The 16996-nt window shown below is 42.0% G+C and overlaps 1 protein-coding gene across 4 annotated transcripts in view; it reads left to right on the forward strand.

The window, feature by feature from the left end:
• The window catches only part of LOC142243464 (sodium channel protein type 5 subunit alpha-like), a 587685-nt gene that overhangs the window by 209924 nt on the left and 360765 nt on the right, over nucleotides 1-16996 (forward strand). For 3 of the 4 annotated variants that reach the window (XM_075315409.1, XM_075315408.1, XM_075315411.1), the window contains exons 6-7: nucleotides 97-188; nucleotides 8244-8483. In XM_075315409.1, coding sequence (XP_075171524.1) covers nucleotides 97-188; nucleotides 8244-8483 — 332 coding nt within the window. The remainder of the gene's footprint in view (nucleotides 1-96; nucleotides 189-8243; nucleotides 8484-16996) is intronic. The other variant, XM_075315410.1, reaches the window with a different exon arrangement.

A 16996-nucleotide genomic window follows, 5' to 3' on the forward strand; every position in this document is an offset into this window, starting at 1 on the left:
GCAAGTGCTTCAGTCTGTGCCCCGTTTGCCCTCTTTTGCTGTTGTTTGTTGGATGGAGTTTTGCTATCGTTTGTGTGTGACTTTCCCTTATTACAGATATGCCACTGAGTTTGTGGACCTGGGCAATGTGTCAGCTTTAAGGACATTCAGAGTACTTCGAGCTTTGAAAACAATCTCGGTCATTCCAGGTGAGGATTGGGTTAAACACTAAGGCTGCTTGTGTAAGCCCACATGCCATTCCTATTAACCAAACTGATGTCTCACTGACAGTGTTTGACACAAATATTTCTCAGGAATGGTTGTATGTCGAGAATGCGACTTGTCGGCAGAATGAATATTTTAGACATTTTCATATTGATGAATGCTGCTGAAAATCCAGTGTACAATAATTTATAGAAATACTAACTTTAGGTGCATATGTCATGAAACCATCATTGTTGGTTATCATATTGATATCCTCAACATCGAGACTATTGAATTTCATATAGCATTTGGAAAGTTATAACGAACTATCATTATCATAAAAAAAGTAAAAAATAAAGGGTCCGAGCTATACTGTTAAACTCCTTGTCCTTAAAGGTGGCTTTACACACTGCAACATTGCAAACGACATCGCTGTAACGTCACCGGTTTTGTGACGTAATAGCGACCTCCCCAGCGACATTGCAGTGTGTGACACACATCAGCGACCTGGCCCCTGCTGTGAAGTTGCTGATCGCTACACATCTCTCAGGACCATTCTTTGGTTCTTTGTTTCCCCGCTGTGCAGCATGATCGCTAGAAAGTCTGTGTGTAAAGGGGACTTAAATGTGCAGGCAGCAGGAGCCGGCTTCTGCGGACACTGGTAACCACGGTAAACATCAGGTAACCAAGAAGCCCTGTCCTTGGTTACCTGATATTTACCTTCGTTACCAGCCTCCGCCGCTCTCACTGTCAGTGCCGGCTCCTGCTCCTTGCACGTGTAGCAGAGTACACATCGGGTAATTAACCCGATGTGTACTGTAGCTAGGAGAGCAGGGAGCCAGCGCTAAGCAGTGTGCGCTGCTCCCTGCTCTCTGCACGTGCGCTGGTAAATATCAACCAACCCGATCTTTACCTTGGTTACCAGCGCACGCAGCTACACGTGCAGAGAGCAGGGAGCAGCGCACACTGCTTAGCGCTGGCTCCCTGCTCTCCTAGTTACAGCACACATGGGGTTAATTACCCGATGTGTACTCTGCTACACGTGCAAGGAGCAGGAGCCGGCACTGACAGCTGAGAGCGGCGGAGGCTGGTAACGAAGGTAAATATCGGGTAACCAAGGACAGGGCTTCTTGGTTACCTGATGTTTACCGTGGTTACCAGCCTCCGCAGAAGCCGGCTCCTGCTGCCTGCACATTTAAGTCCCCTTTACACACTGAGACTTTCTAGCGATCATGCGGCACAGCGGGAAACAAAGGACCAAAGAATGTTTTTCTAATTTCGCATTAGGCTGCTTTCACACATCCGGTTTTTGCAGTGCGGCTCAATCCGGCTCAAAAACATATGCAACGGATGCGGTGAAAAAAACGGATCCGTTGCATAAGTTTTTCCATGCGGCTCATCCGGTTTTTGACGGATGCGGCTTGATACTGAGCATGTAAAGTGCAAAAAAACGCATCCGGTGGCCGGATGCGTTTTTTGCCGCAGGATGCCGCATCAGGCATCCATAGGCTTGTATTGTGAATCGTGCCGCATTGCGCCGGATCCGGCGTGATGCGTTTTTTTTGCTGCACCAAAAAACGTGCCAGGCAACGTTCCATCCGGCCGCCGCATTAGCTAAATATGCCGCATCCGGCAAAAACCGGACGCAACGCAAGGCCATGTGGCACAATACGACGCTAATGCAAGTCTATGCGGGCAAAAACGCAACCGGCGGCAAAACAAAACGGTTGAGTTTTTTCTGCAGAGCGCCGAATTGTGCCGCACGGCAAAAAACGGATGTGTGAAAGCAGCCTTACCGTCATGGACTTTTAGCAATCAAAGTATTTGGTCCACTATGAGTTAATTTTCGGTAAGTCTAGGAGGGTGTTATCACATAGTTTTCACTGGGGGCATGTACTTATAACCCCTGTATGATACTGACCAATCATAAGCAGGCAGCAATACTCCAAGTAAAGAAGTACACGCCCCCATCATAGTTTAGAGCAGGTTTTTCAGTGTGTGAGATGTAATAATGCAGCCCTGATCTCCTGGTCTAACCTCCTGCATGAGTCAGTTTTGGAGAGGTGTAGTGCAGATGAGTTTAGCTGTGTCACATTACAAAGCCTTCCTATTAGCTCTCCTCCTTTCATAGCACTGTACTCACTGGCGGACACAGACAGAAAAACATTTTATTCCGTTCTGTAGCCACTATTGAATCTTTTGTCCAGTTCAATGTGAAAAATTTGGTGAAAGGTTCTTTGTAAGGCCCCTTCACACGTCAGTGATTCTGTTACGTATGACGTCGTTTTTATACGTATAGGTATCATGGACATACGTAGACCTATTAAAATCAATCGGTCTGCACACAAATCAGTGATTTTTCACAGACTATGTGTCTGTGTAGCACACACGCGTGTCAGTGTGTTTCGCACGGAGACAAGTCAGTTTTTCTCCGGCAGCACTGATGTCACATGGACCACATAGTGGTGTCATCCGAGTGACACATACCGCAGAAAACACATGTCTTTGAAATAAAATTAATTTCTATACTCACCTGTCTTCAGCGCTGCTGTCTTCGGTACTGCTGTCACTTGCTTCTGGGTCCACTCATTATGCTCATTGCATATTCACTGCACCGTAGACCTGGAAGCAGCAGCACCACGGACAGCAACGCTGGGGACAGGTGAGTAAAAACTTCCAGATCTCCGTGTGCTATCACAGATAGCTCACGGAGAACACATGTGTGCCAAAATCACAACACACACAGGGACATACACACCTTCAACATGTCCGTGAAAAAAAGAGGCCTAAATGATATATTCTCCTAAAAAGTTACATAGCTTCACGAAAAAAAAGGAAGGAGGTGTATAGTCATATCTGATTAATAACATTAGTAAAATCTTATCACTATATTTCAGTGAGTCTATTTGCAAAATGAGGGACTCCTTCCTAATAATTGACTGGGAGGAAGGAAAACCCATCTGGAATTTCATACAGCATTAAACAAATCCGCCTCTGTATTGAATACAAATCAGATGGAGTTTAGTCTGAGGAGCGGCAGAGTTTCTCTACTATTATCCTTCATTTGACAGCAAAATTGATTTTAGATTCTATTGCGACTCCTCCATAAGGAATGTTTTGACACATGAGGGAAAAAAACTCCTCTGTGCGGAGTATTTATAGGATTTATCCTACAGACTGGAAGCACATTCACCTAATAATTAGTATTCAAAGTAATGTTCTAATTAGAGGTTCTAACGATTAGAGAAAACATCTTCTGGATCTGCAGCAATGACAGCTTTGCTGGACGCTTCTCAGGAAGACAGAATTACATCCTGAAGACAAGTCCCATTCAGCCTTAGTGCTTAGCATATCTGACCTGCATGGAAAGGTGATAGGTCTGCATGAAAAAAAATCTATAGGAAAACATCCTTTCTCAGACGTTGGCAATCGTATATCAGACATATGCGGTGATTTATGAGGCATATATATTGCTTCTATGGAGATTACACAGTCATTTTGGTGCATTAAACTGGATTTGCTTTCCAAATCATGCTGAGGCCACATTATTAGACAGTACTTAAGTTATAGACCCTACCTCATTAATTTCTTAAAGGGGTTTCCACTTTCAAGAAAGAGGTCCCCAAAAAGACTGGACACTTGAAAAAAAAACAGACAGATAGTATTTCTCCTCCTGTCCTCTACCGTTGCTCAGATCTGGTTTTTTTGGGCCTAGCAGTGATGTCATGATGGTCATTGAGCTCTGTGAGTCATGTCATCTACTTTAGCGGAGTCGCTAAGCCCAGTGATGTGCGTTATAGTCGTGATGTCACCACTGCAGCCCAAACCGGAGCAGGGGCTTGACCAGTGGAGGGTGAGTACTATTTGGCACCGTTTTTTTTCAAGTGAAAACCCCTTTCAAGGTAAGTCACCTTATAAAAAATTATAAACTCTGAACTATACCACCAAAATCCCTAGTTTATGAATATCCAAATGTGTTACCTTCAATAACTATAGACTGAGTTATATTTATACTACCCAATCTCACAAGCCACATTCTGATTTATTAATAGGTGGCTACATTTTATATGTTGAACACCATTGGATGGTAAGCTATTAATTTAAATTGCTAATATAGTCCAGGAATTTGTGGACAGTTGGCAACCCTGCTTAACGGCCCATTCCATCCTCCTTTATGGCTTGGCCAACATTTTATTTCTGTCCTAGCGGACACCAGATCTATAAAGTAGAAGTTGTAAACTATACATCTTTGGGCTCAAAGAGGTTGGCCACTACTTTAACATTGTTGGTCTATCCTTAGGATAGGTCATCGAGGTGTAATCGGCAGGGGTCCACACCCGGCACAACCAGCGATCACGATCAGCTGTTCTCTGTGCAGGAGGCCGGAAATCCTCATTTACAGAGCTGCCCGATCTTCTGATTTTGGCCATGGTTGGGTACTGCACATCTGCCTCCTATTCGAATCAATAGGAGGCAGATGTGCAGTACCGGGCCACAGTGACTATCAGAACACAGAGCAGCTCCATAACTGAACATTTCTCCACCACCGGCACCAAGAACAGTTGATGTTACTGAGTGTTAGACCGTGACCAACCAGACATTGATGAACTATCCTAAGGATAGGCCATCAATGTAAAAGTAGTGGTCAACCTCTTTAAGATTACATTTCTGTGTTCTTACCACATGGTGAAGATTTTTATAAATAATCAAAACAATGTAATACGGTATGTATTTTCTTGCATTAAGCAACAAATAATCAGAGTGTTTTCTTTAACTCCAGACAATAAATACTATATAACTAGAAGTACTGGTTTTAATATGACCTTATATGTTATTGTAGTCTGACAAATATTTGTTCTGCAGTGATATACATTACCAACGCCTCTAAAGGATGATCTAGAGAACACTAAATCGAATCATTATCATGAGAATGCTTTGTGGTAGAGAGTGGTTTGGGCTTCTGTCTTTCTCTGCTTGATATTGCATGCTTATAAATGTTCCCACTTTTATTTCTCTTTTTCTGATTTTACTTAAAATTTGGTTTGTCCTAATCCAGGTGTCTGAAAATGTTTTTATTTTTCAAAATAACTGACATGTTTTTTTATGTGGAACTAAATATTAAAGGGAACCAACCAGCTGCATTTTCATATATAAAGAAAAGCCTGTGCTATGCAGGCTCTAGGATGCTGAAAGTAAGCATAGCTTTTGTTCTGAGATTGGACATTTTATTTCAGAATATGTGCAAGTAAAGTTCCAGCAATGCACTGCTATTTGATTGACAGGTGCAACAGGAAGGTAATATGTGGGTCGGGTCTTGCTATTTATTCCTGCACCTGTCTGTCTGCTTGCGCCATAATTAATGTCTATGACAGCGACAGGGGCAGGAAGGCCAGGAGGACAATGGCGGGAATAAATAGCAAGTCCCAACCGACATATTCCCTTCCTATTGCACCTGTCAATCAAATAGTAGTGCATTGCTGGAACTTTACTTGCACATATTTCTGAAATAAAACATCCAAGCTCAGAACAAAAGCTATGCTTACATTCGGCATCCTAGCACCAGTATAGCACTGGCTTTACTTTATATATGAAAATCCTGCTGGTTTATTCGCATCTCAGCTGACTCTCCCATACACAGGAGCACTTATTTGGCCAAGTGCTCCTGTGGTCTACATGGGTATCTTATTTCCGGAAGAACAATCCAGTCTGAAATCAGACACACTTAATTGACATCACTCATGACCACCAGTCGGCCCGCGACCCGATACACATTAACCATCGGCTCAACCCGTTAATATTAGCGGGTTTGGCTGATATCAGTATAATGTGTATGGGGTCCTTAGTTCATTCTTAATCACATTGAGCAGATATCCCCAATCTACATTAATGAGTTCCAAAAGAAGCAAACTATTCTGACACTCATTATGTTTTTTTGATTCTCATGCAGGCAATATACTGGTATAGAACAGACGCTTTTCAACTAAACAACATGTACATATCTAAATTGCATCTGTAATTTTCCCTAAATTATAGATTCATCTACATAGAGAAAAGGCTAAATGATAATGTATGCCATTTTCGATGCCAGTTGAACTATATCTAAATGAAGTTTCTAAAACTTCTAAAATGGAAACCTGCTTGGACAGATTATGAGTCATTGAGATCCATCAGAATCCATTAGGATCCATTAAAAAAAATAGATCAAAATAGAAATGCAATATCGATCATGGCTAACGTAGCCATTCATCTCTATTGCTTTGTAGGGCCCATAGATATTAAATTGTCAATGGATCCTTGTATTGACAAATGTCTGGATATGATTATTTTTAGACTCTAAAAATAAAGATGGTAATAGACTAAACTTTGAGCCAATCATTCCATAATGTAATGTAGTAACACATGATGACGGAGTTGGTACAGAGGCAGCAACTGGCCTAATACCAGTGAAGTGGTTACATTGTTGAAGATATTACAACTGGGTTTTTATGAGGAACCTTCTTATTTTGTATTTTGATTTCATTGCGTTTTCCTGTGTTATTCCCTTCGGTACTTCGCGGTTTACCTGCGGTAATGTACATCGCTTGCCTGCGGTTTGCAGGGAAGTGATGTCATTATGAAGCTGAGCAGAGACTAAACACACACAGATCACACACTCACACACACAGACATCACAGACATAGGAGATAGAACACAGACATATAGAATACACATAGAAAGCAAACGGAAATATAGAAAAAAAAACACGTATTTTTACCTTCTAGCCGAGGTAAGCACACAGCGGCGGTCTGTTATTCTCAGGCTGGGGAGGGCGAGGGGCAGAGTTAATGTCCCCCGCCCCCCGCAGCCGAGAATATCAGCCCACAGCTGCCCCGGGACTGTCGCATGCATTATGCGGCAGTATCGGAGTGTCTCCGGCTCTTCCTGCTGTCGTGATGCTGTGGCAGTCAGGGTAATAGAAGGAGTTAATGGCGGTAGATCGCCGCCACTAAGTCCAGGCTTGATCATGGCAGCTATGAGACATGAGACAGCTGACATGATCAACCCGTAAGTAAAGTGAAAAAACACACACACCGAAAAATCCTTTATTTTAAATAAAACACAAAAAAGCTCCTGGTTCACCCGTTTATTAACCCCCCCCGAAACACGCAGCTCCGACGTACGCCACGTTCTGCGATGCTTGAATCCAGACGCGACTGACACTGCTGAATGCAGCCTCGCAGTGAGACAGCAAAGGTAATTACCGGTCATTTCCCACGGCCGGTAATGTGAACTCACTGCCGACCGTGAGAAATGCAGAGTGTGCTCACAGGGACTCTATCTATCCCTCTGTCTGTCTATCTATTCTTCTGTCTATTTATCTATCTATCTCAGAATGAAATTACTTTTTTTTTTCTTTTTTTTTTTCTTTCAATGTGCTTTATTGCATTGATTGTAATAAAGCACATGTACCAACCTGCACGCGGCAAAACCGCAGCAATACCGCGAACAATACCGCGGTAAAACCGTAGCAAACTGCATGCGGTTTTCGGGTGCGGTTTGCCGCGGATTTTTACCGCGGGTGCGGTAATCTTTCAATGCCTGTGGAATTTTCTTGAGAAAATTCCATTTTCCAGTGCGCACAGGGACTAAATATTACAGCATCTAATATCTTTTTGCTTCCATGTACCAACCTCAACGCCACCAACTCCATTTGTACATCTCTAGGTGATGATTTGACCATTAATCCAAATTATTACCATTAACTCATGATCCATGAACAATGCCTGTGCTTTCAGAATGAGATTTTTCAGCGTACAACTAACTTTGGTCATACGCTAGAAATGCTTACGTGAAGCAAGCCAAATATTTCCACCCTGGAAATCTTCTTGCCATCTTGAAGCAGAAAGCTTGACTTTTCTTTAGTCTTCTAAACATATAAATAAACCACCTTTTAATTTTTTTTTTACAACATAGACATATTTTATAAGGAAAGCCATAGCCCTTCAGAGATCTCAAAGACTTCTCGAGCTTTTATACACTCCTATGCGTGCTGTCTCTAAATGTGTCTTTATTTCCCCCAGGACTGAAAACCATTGTTGGAGCCCTTATCCAGTCAGTAAGGAAGCTTGCAGATGTTATGATCTTAACAGTTTTCTGTTTGAGCGTCTTTGCCCTGATAGGGCTACAGCTCTTTATGGGCCACTTAAAACAAAAATGTGTTAGAAATTTTGAAGAATATAATCGAAGCCTTTCTAATAGTTTTTACTGGGGAATCGATAACACGACATGGTCATCCCTTGAAGAGTTCATCAGCGATGAAAGTAAGTTTTGATTTTTTCTTGTTCTATTTTCGTTGTCATTTTATGCTAATGTTATATTATAACTGGTTTGGAGCTTGAGATATATATGTAGAGCATATATAGATATGAAATTAATAAACTAAACTAAAAACGTTTGGACTTTTTAGATTTGTAGAAGTAATTGATTCACTTTTAAGAGAGGGCATTCATTTTACATAACATTTTCCCAAAAATAAAGATAAATCATGACTCTTAAAGGAGTTTTCCTTCGGACACTGTGAATTTTAAAGGTAATGTTTAGTCTAAAATTACAAATCTGCAGTCACTCTATGTGTCACTCTATGTGACTGCAGACCGGTGGATCCTCACATTGCGCACACTGTGCGCTGTGAAGATTCTCCGATGTCAGAGCTGGCAATGGCACTCACGAGGCCATAAGTATACAATAGGCATACTCCGAGCCAGAATCTGACTAGATGGGCGAGGCCTCGATCAGTTATGTAAGTGTATTGAGCGAGGTTCCACCTCTCTAGTCGGATTGTGCCCGGGAGCGTGCTTATCACATACTCACAACCAGGTGATTTCCATTCCCGCCTCAGACACCAGGGAATCTTAACAGTGCACAGTGCACGATGTGAAGAATCACAAGTCTGCAGTCTTATAGAGTGACACTTAGGGGTACTTTGCACATTGCAACATCGCTACTGCAATATCGTCGGGTTAAAATCGAAAGTGACGCACATCCGGCGCCGGTAGCGACGTCGCAACGTGTAAAGCCTAAATGCGCTGATAAACTATAGCAAAAGCGTCATAAATCGGTGATCTGTGTAGCGTCGGACATTTTCATAATGTCGCACCAATAGGAGATACAATGTTGTTCCTCGTTCCTGCGGCAGCACACATCGCTGAGTGTGAAGCCGCAGGAGCGAGGAACATCTCCTTACCTGCTTCACGGCTGCCAATGCGGAAGGAAGGAGGTGGGCGGGATGTTTACGCTGTACCCCTTAGAGCAATGACAGACTTGCCATTTTAGACTGGACAACGCTTTAAAGAAGAGATCTTAGACAAATAATAGGTTACATATTTGAATGTGTTAAAAATATGTTCCTGTTCTAAGATTATCTTTTATATGTGCCCCTGTTTTGTATTGTGTAAGGCCTCCTTCACATGTCCGTGTTTTTGGTACGTGTGGTTGGTGTCTGTTTTCACACATACCAGGAGATACATCCACACGTAGACCCAAATTGAATGGGTTTGCACACACTTCCATGTTTTCACACGGACCATGTGTCCCTGTGGAGCACATGCATGTCTGTGTGCTCCACATGGCAACACGGACCGCACATTGGTGTGATGTGATCCATGTGACATCATATTGATATGTACCGGTTAAAACACCTGTCCATTAAAAAATAAATAAAAAAAAAAATTATACTTATCTATCTCCGGCGCTGCAGTTTCTTCCGGGTTCCGCTCATTATACCTCATGCATATTCACTGCAGTGACCACAGACCCGGAAGTAACAGCAGCATCAGAGACAGGTAAGTATACAAGTTCATGCTGTCCATGTGCTATCTGGATGTCACATGCATAGCACACAAACGGCACACGGAGAACATACACACCAACAAACATAGTGGCATGCTCCACAGACCGTCACACATGTGTTAAATGCACAGACGTGTGAAAGAGACCTTATGGTGTGTCCCACCATACAGACCTGGTTCAGTTCATTTTTGGCACAGCAGTATATGTCATAGGGAGGTTCTTGTGTCAAGCTGTTGAAAATGTAAATCAGCCTTTATTTAGTTTCCTAATTTTGTTTTGCTTCTTAATTAATTCTGCTTAAGACTATGCATTACTTTTCTTTCCTTCTTTTTGAGCAAACACAATGACTATGGGCCTCATTCACTAAAGTTGCCTAAATTTTAATGAATTTGCCGGGCAGGCTTCACCACGGCCCCATCAATACCCACAGCTCTGCCTGCCTTAGGCCTCTGCCACATTCACGTGAAAATCACGCACGTGCCGAGAGACACGTATTTCCCCTGCGTGTTGCGTGCAGGTAAGTACGTGTCTCTGGTATGTGCGGGACACGTGTGTTCTACGTGTGCTATCCGCGATAGCACACGTAGAACCGGTAATTAACATACTCACCTGGTCCTTCCTGATGTCCGCGCTGCTGTCCGTGGTGCTGATCCTCGGTCTCCAGCCCTCCCGTCTCCCCGCTGCTGCTGCTGCTGCCAGGCAGTGAAGTGAATATTCAATGAGAATAATGAGCGGCGGTCGGCAGCAAGAGGCAGCAGCGGCAGAGACAGGAGGGCTGGAGAAGGTGAGTAATGTTTTGTTTTTTTTCCACTGACACGTGTGTTTTCTCCGGCGCGTGTCACACGGGACCGCATCCACACTACACCCGTGTGGTACGGGTGCGGGCCGTGTGACACCCGTGCTGCGGGCGAAAACACTGACATGTCAGCGCTTTGAAAAACGCACACACGTACAAACGCACACGGACACACGTTCCGTGTGGTTTTACGTGTGTGTGCCTGCTACAATAGGGTAGCATTGCTTAACGTGTCTCCGTGCCGCCGGTACGTGCAAAAAATGACAAACACGTGCCGGCGGCACGGATGTGTGTCACAGGCCTTAAGGTGTGCAAAAACTTTGCAATTTTTCAAACTGTTTTCCAACATAAATCTGGAGTAAATACCTTAATAATTTGGACCCTATGTCTTTATTTTATTATTTTTTCCTTATTTCTTAATTGCTTTTGTTTTCAAATGTAATACATTATTTATTAGAATCCACAACTACATTTGGTTTGCATTTATATTTATACAGTATTTAAGAGCTACTAGACCTCATTTATCAAAATTTTCTTATGTGCCCACAACAACCAATTGGAGCTCAGCTTTCATATATTAAATTGCAATGGAAAAATTAAAGCTGAGTTTTGATTGGTTCCTAAGAACAACAAAGATAGTTTCACTGCTAGAAAGGTTTGCTAGGCGAGTTCTATCTATTAATGTAAAAATGATAAATATTATGTTATCTAAAAAGAGTCTTGGTTTAAGTTGTTTATTCATTAATTCTTAATATTTGATCATATTTTATTTCCGTTGGCTAAGTTCACTTGATGACTGTGGTTGATTTTTATACTCCTGATGACGCCACAATAGCCGGTGATATAGCATTGTTTAATTGTACAATGGTAAACTAGCCATATTCTGTTAAGTATATTGAGCCTCCAAATTATTTCTGAAATTAAAGGGGTTGACTAGTCTTGTGTTGAAAGTATGTAGTCACTCTGTATGACTGCAGACTTCTGTATCCTCAGTGTGCGCACTGCACACTGTCAAGATTCTCTGCAGCAACAGCGGGTGGTCATGTGACCCCAAGTATGTGGGTACTTTCGGGTACATTTCTACTAGATGTGTGAGGGATCGCTTAATTCACTTGTATTGAATGAGGTTGTGTACTGTATGTCTAGTTGGAATATGGCCAGAAGTATACTTGCAGTCACATGACTGCTCACTTTTGTTATGGACACCAGAGAATCCTAACAGTGTGTGATGTGCACACTGTGAGTTTTCCTAGTGACTGCAGACTTTTAGCAAAAGACCATTCAACACCTTTAATGCAATGTATATCTGCCAAACTCTACATATGTGACTTAAGAACAAAGCATGGGGGGAGATTTATTAATAATAACGTGTCATAGGCCAGTCATTACTTCTTGGCGTCACAATCAGACTTCGTTTTAATGGCAGCTTTTTTTTCACTTTTTTTTGTGGAATTCCAGAATTCATAAGTTTTTCATGTTTTTGTTGAAAAACCCATATGAAGGCTATTTTTTCAGGATTGTTGTTTGCGGGACAATTCATTCTCTTTATTCAGTTTATTCATTTAGTTTTGTTTATGCGTACATACAATTTTTTTTCATTTTTTTTTTCTTACATTTTTTTCTTGTGTAGTAAACCTGAACAAAAAAAATAATTAATCTTTGTTTTATAATTGTATTTTTTACATAGTTCACCTGCATTAGAATTGACATTAACTTTTTTTGTTGGGTAAAAATGGTTCCAGTGATATTGAATGTATACCTTATTCATGGATTACGATTTGTGGTCAAATCACTTTTTTTTTTGTGGTTATTTTGTGAGAGATTGAGCCTTTTCATTTTTCTGTTTACAAAACTGTCTAAATCTTGTTTGATCACTTTTTATTTATTTTTTTCTAGGCAAGATTATCAAAAAGCAATAATAACAGTCTTGTCATAGTTTTTATTAAAGGCATTCACTATATGGGATAAATAGTATTAAAGTTTTATAGTGTGGGTTGTGAAGAACACAGCAATATCATATATATGTTATTTTTTTGGGGGTTGATTTTTTTTTAGGCAAATAAACTAATTTTTTTTATTTCAATTGGATTTTTACATTTATTTTTACACTTAAAAAATGTATAATAGTAGAAGGACAGAAACACACCCAAAATACCATGTGAAGCAGCAACAGATAAAAACTTTAGTTAGCCCCCGTTCAGTAAAGAAATACTCAGAAAAAGGAACATCAATGCACTATCAAATGCTCTCGCTACCTCAGTTACCCTCAACTCTGCTCTCTTTTTCAAGCCACATATCCAAGCCTTTTCCTGTAATGATAGGTACAGGGGAGTACCAAGCAAACGGCGAAAGCGAAGGGAAACCCTCTGTATAGAGAAGATCGAGATGCTGACCCCTGACCAAGCTTACCGCTGGACCTTGGGTTCCCTCACCATCCTAGATACGTTCCGCACATCTGAGCCAAGCCAAATACCTGACCCTAGGCTGACCCTGATCTGAGCCCTAGGTAGGGAGTGGATGGGATGAGCTCTTTGTCAACCTCACTAGGCACTAAAGGACACAGAGGGATAACACACAGGGGAAAACAACAAGCAACTTATCTTTAGACGACTCAGTAAAAAGTTCAGCAAAGAGCAGCAACAATCCTACTGATGAGTGCAAGACACAAGCTTGTGAATATCATCAGCAAAAGCCCAGGGAAAATGAGAGTATTTAAACCCAAGGGGAAATACAGATGATTAGCAGCTGAAGGGAAGATTAGCTCCCCGTGTCCTAAAGGAAAAAGGACAAGAACCCAGCAGAGGAGATACCAAGTACACTGAATACTGACAGCAGGAATAATAGAAAGTCAGGTACATTCCTTGACCAAAAATCTGTAAAAACACAAGTGCATGCCCTCATCATCTCCCACCTGGACTACTGTAACCTCCTGCTCTGTGGCCTTCCTTCTAACATTCTAACATTCCCCTCCAATCTATCCTAAACTCTGCTGCCAGATGAATCCACCTGTCCCCCCGCTATTCCCCAGCCTCTCCTCTCTCTCTGCCAATCTTTTCACTGGCTCCCCATTACCCAAAGATGCTGTTTCAAAACACTAACCATGACATACATGGCCATCTACAACCTATCTCTTCCATATAACCATATATCTGTGACGTGGTATATATATATATATATATATATATATACAATTAGGTCCAGAAATATTTGGACAGTGACACAATTTTCGCGAGTTGGGCTCTGCATGCCACCACATTGGATTTGAAATGAAACCTCTACAACAGAATTCAAGTACAGATTGTAACGTTTAATTTGAAGGTTTGAACAAAAATATCTGATAGAAATTGTAGGAATTGTACACATTTCTTTACAAACACTCCACATTTTAGGAGGTCAAAAGTAATTGGACAAATAAACCAAACCCAAAAAAAATATTTTTTTTTTCAATATTTTGTTGCAAATCCTTTGGAGGCAATCACTGCCTTAAGTCTGGAACCCATGGACATCACCAAACGCTGGGTTTCCTCCTTCTTAATGCTTTGCCAGGCCTTTACAGCCGCAGCCTTCAGGTCTTGCTTGTTTGTGGGTCTTTCCGTCTTAAATCTGGATTTGAGCAAGTGAAATGCATGCTCAATTGGGTTAAGATCTCGTGATTGACTTGGCCATTGCAGAATGTTCCACTTTTTTGCACTCATGAACTCCTGGGTAGCTTTGGCTGTATGCTTGGGGTCATTGTCCATCTGTACTATGAAGCGCCGTCCGATCAACTTTACGGCATTTGGCTGAATCTGGGCTGAAAGTATATCCCGGTACACTTCAGAATTCATCCGGCTACTCTTGTCTGCTGTTATGTCATCAATAAACACAAGTGACCCAGTGCCATTGAAAGCCATGCATGCCCATGCCATCACGTTGCCTCCACCATGTTTTACAGAGGATGTGGTGTGCCTTGGATCATGTGCCGTTTCCTTTCTTCTCCAAACTTTTTTCTTCCCATCATTCTGGTACAGGTTGATCTTGGTCTCATCTGTCCATAGAATACTTTTCCAGAACTGAGCTGGCTTCATGAGGTGTTTTTCAGCAAACTTAACTCTGGCCTGTCTATTTTTGGAATTGATGAATGGTTTGCATCTAGATGTGAACCCTTTGTATTTACTTTCATGGAGTCTTCTCTTTACTGTTGACTTAGAGACAGATACACCTACTTCACTGAGAGTGTTCTGGACTTCAGTTGATGTTGTGAACGGGTTCTTCTTCACCAAGGAAAGTATGCGGCGATCATCCACCACTGTTGTCATCCGTGGACGCCCAGGCCTTTTTGAGTTCCCAAGCTCACCAGTCAATTCCTTTTTTCTCAGAATGTACCCGACTGTTGATTTTGCTACTCCAAGCATGTCTGCTATCTCTCTGATGGATTTTTTCTTTTTTTTCAGCCTCAGGATGTTCTGCTTCACCTCAATTGAGAGTTCCTTAGACCGCATGTTGTCTGGTCACAGCAACAGCTTCCAAATGCAAAACCACACACCTGTAATCAACCCCAGACCTTTTAACTACTTCATTGATTACAGGTTAACGAGGGAGACGCCTTCAGAGTTAATTGCAGCCCTTAGAGTCCCTTGTCCAATTACTTTTGGTCCCTTGAAAAAGAGGAGGCTATGCATTACAGAGCTATGATTCCTAAACCCTTTCTCCGATTTGGATGTGAAAACTCTCATATTGCAGCTGGGAGTGTGCACTTTCAGCCCATATTATATATATAATTGTATTTCTGAACATGTTTTTGTAAACAGCTAAAATAACAAAACTTGTGTCACTGTCCAAATATTTCTGGACCTAACTGTATATATACATATACATATACACACGCACACATACATACACAGACACACACAGACACACACACACACACACAAATATATATATATATATACATCAGTGAAATTAGTATAATGAGAGAACTCACTGTTTTATCATCATATTCATTTCACTGGTGTGTGTGTGTGTGTGTGTGTGTGTATACAGTGCCTACAAGTAGTATTCAAACCCCTGCAGATTTAGCAGGTTTGATAAGATGCAAATAAGTTAGAGCCTGCAAACTTCAAACAAAAGCAGGATTTATTAACAGATGCATAAATCTTACAAACCAACAAGTTATGTTGCTCAGTTAAATTTTAATACATTTTCAACATAAAAGTGTGGGTCAATTATTATTCAACCCCTAGGTTTAATATTTTGTGGACTAACCCTTGTTTGCAATTACAGCTAATAATCGTCTTTTATAAGACCTGATCAGGCCGGCACAGGTCTCTGGAGTTATCTTGGCCCACTCCTCCATGCAGATCTTCTCCAAGTTATCTAGGTTCTTTGGGTGTCTCATGTGGACTTTAATCTTGAGCTCCTTACACAAGTTTTCAATTGGGTTAAGGTTAGGAGACTGACTAGGCCACTGCAACACCTTGATTTTTTCCCTCTTGAACCAGGCCTTGGTTTTCTTGGCTGTGTGCTTTGGGTCGTTGTCTTGTTGGAAGATGAAATGACGACCCATCTTAAGATCCTTGATGGAGGAGCGGAGGTTCTTAGCCAAAATCTCCAGGTAGGCCGTGCTATCCCTCTTCCCATGGATGCGGACCAGATGGCCAGGCCCCTTGACTGAGAAACAGCCCCACAGCATGATGCTGCCACCACCATGCTTGACTGTAGGGATGGTATTCTTGGGGTCGTATGCAGTGCCATCCAGTCTCCAAACGTCACGTGTGTGGTTGGCACCAAAGATCTCGATCTTGGTCTCATAAGACCAGAGAACCTTGAACCAGTCTGTCTCAGAATCCTCCAAGTGATCATGAGCAAACTGTAGACGAGCCTTGACATGACGCTTTGAAAGTAAAGGTACCTTACGGGCTCGTCTGGAACGGAGACCATTGCGGTGGAGTACGTTACTATGGTATTGACTGAAACCAATGCCCCCACTGCCATGAAATCTTCCCGGAGCTCCTTCCTTGTTGTCCTTGGGTTAGCCTTGACTCTTCGGACAAGCCTGGCCTCGGCACGGGAGGAAACTTTCAAAGGCTGTCCAGGCCGTGGAAGGCTAACAGTAGTTCCATAAGCCTTCCACTTCCGGATGATGCTCCCAACAGTGGAGACAGGTAGGCCCAACTCCTTGGAAAGGGTTTTGTACCCCTTGCCAGCCTT

This window comes from Anomaloglossus baeobatrachus, chromosome 6 (genome assembly GCF_048569485.1).
Source record: "Anomaloglossus baeobatrachus isolate aAnoBae1 chromosome 6, aAnoBae1.hap1, whole genome shotgun sequence".
Lineage (NCBI taxonomy): Eukaryota > Metazoa > Chordata > Amphibia > Anura > Aromobatidae > Anomaloglossus > Anomaloglossus baeobatrachus.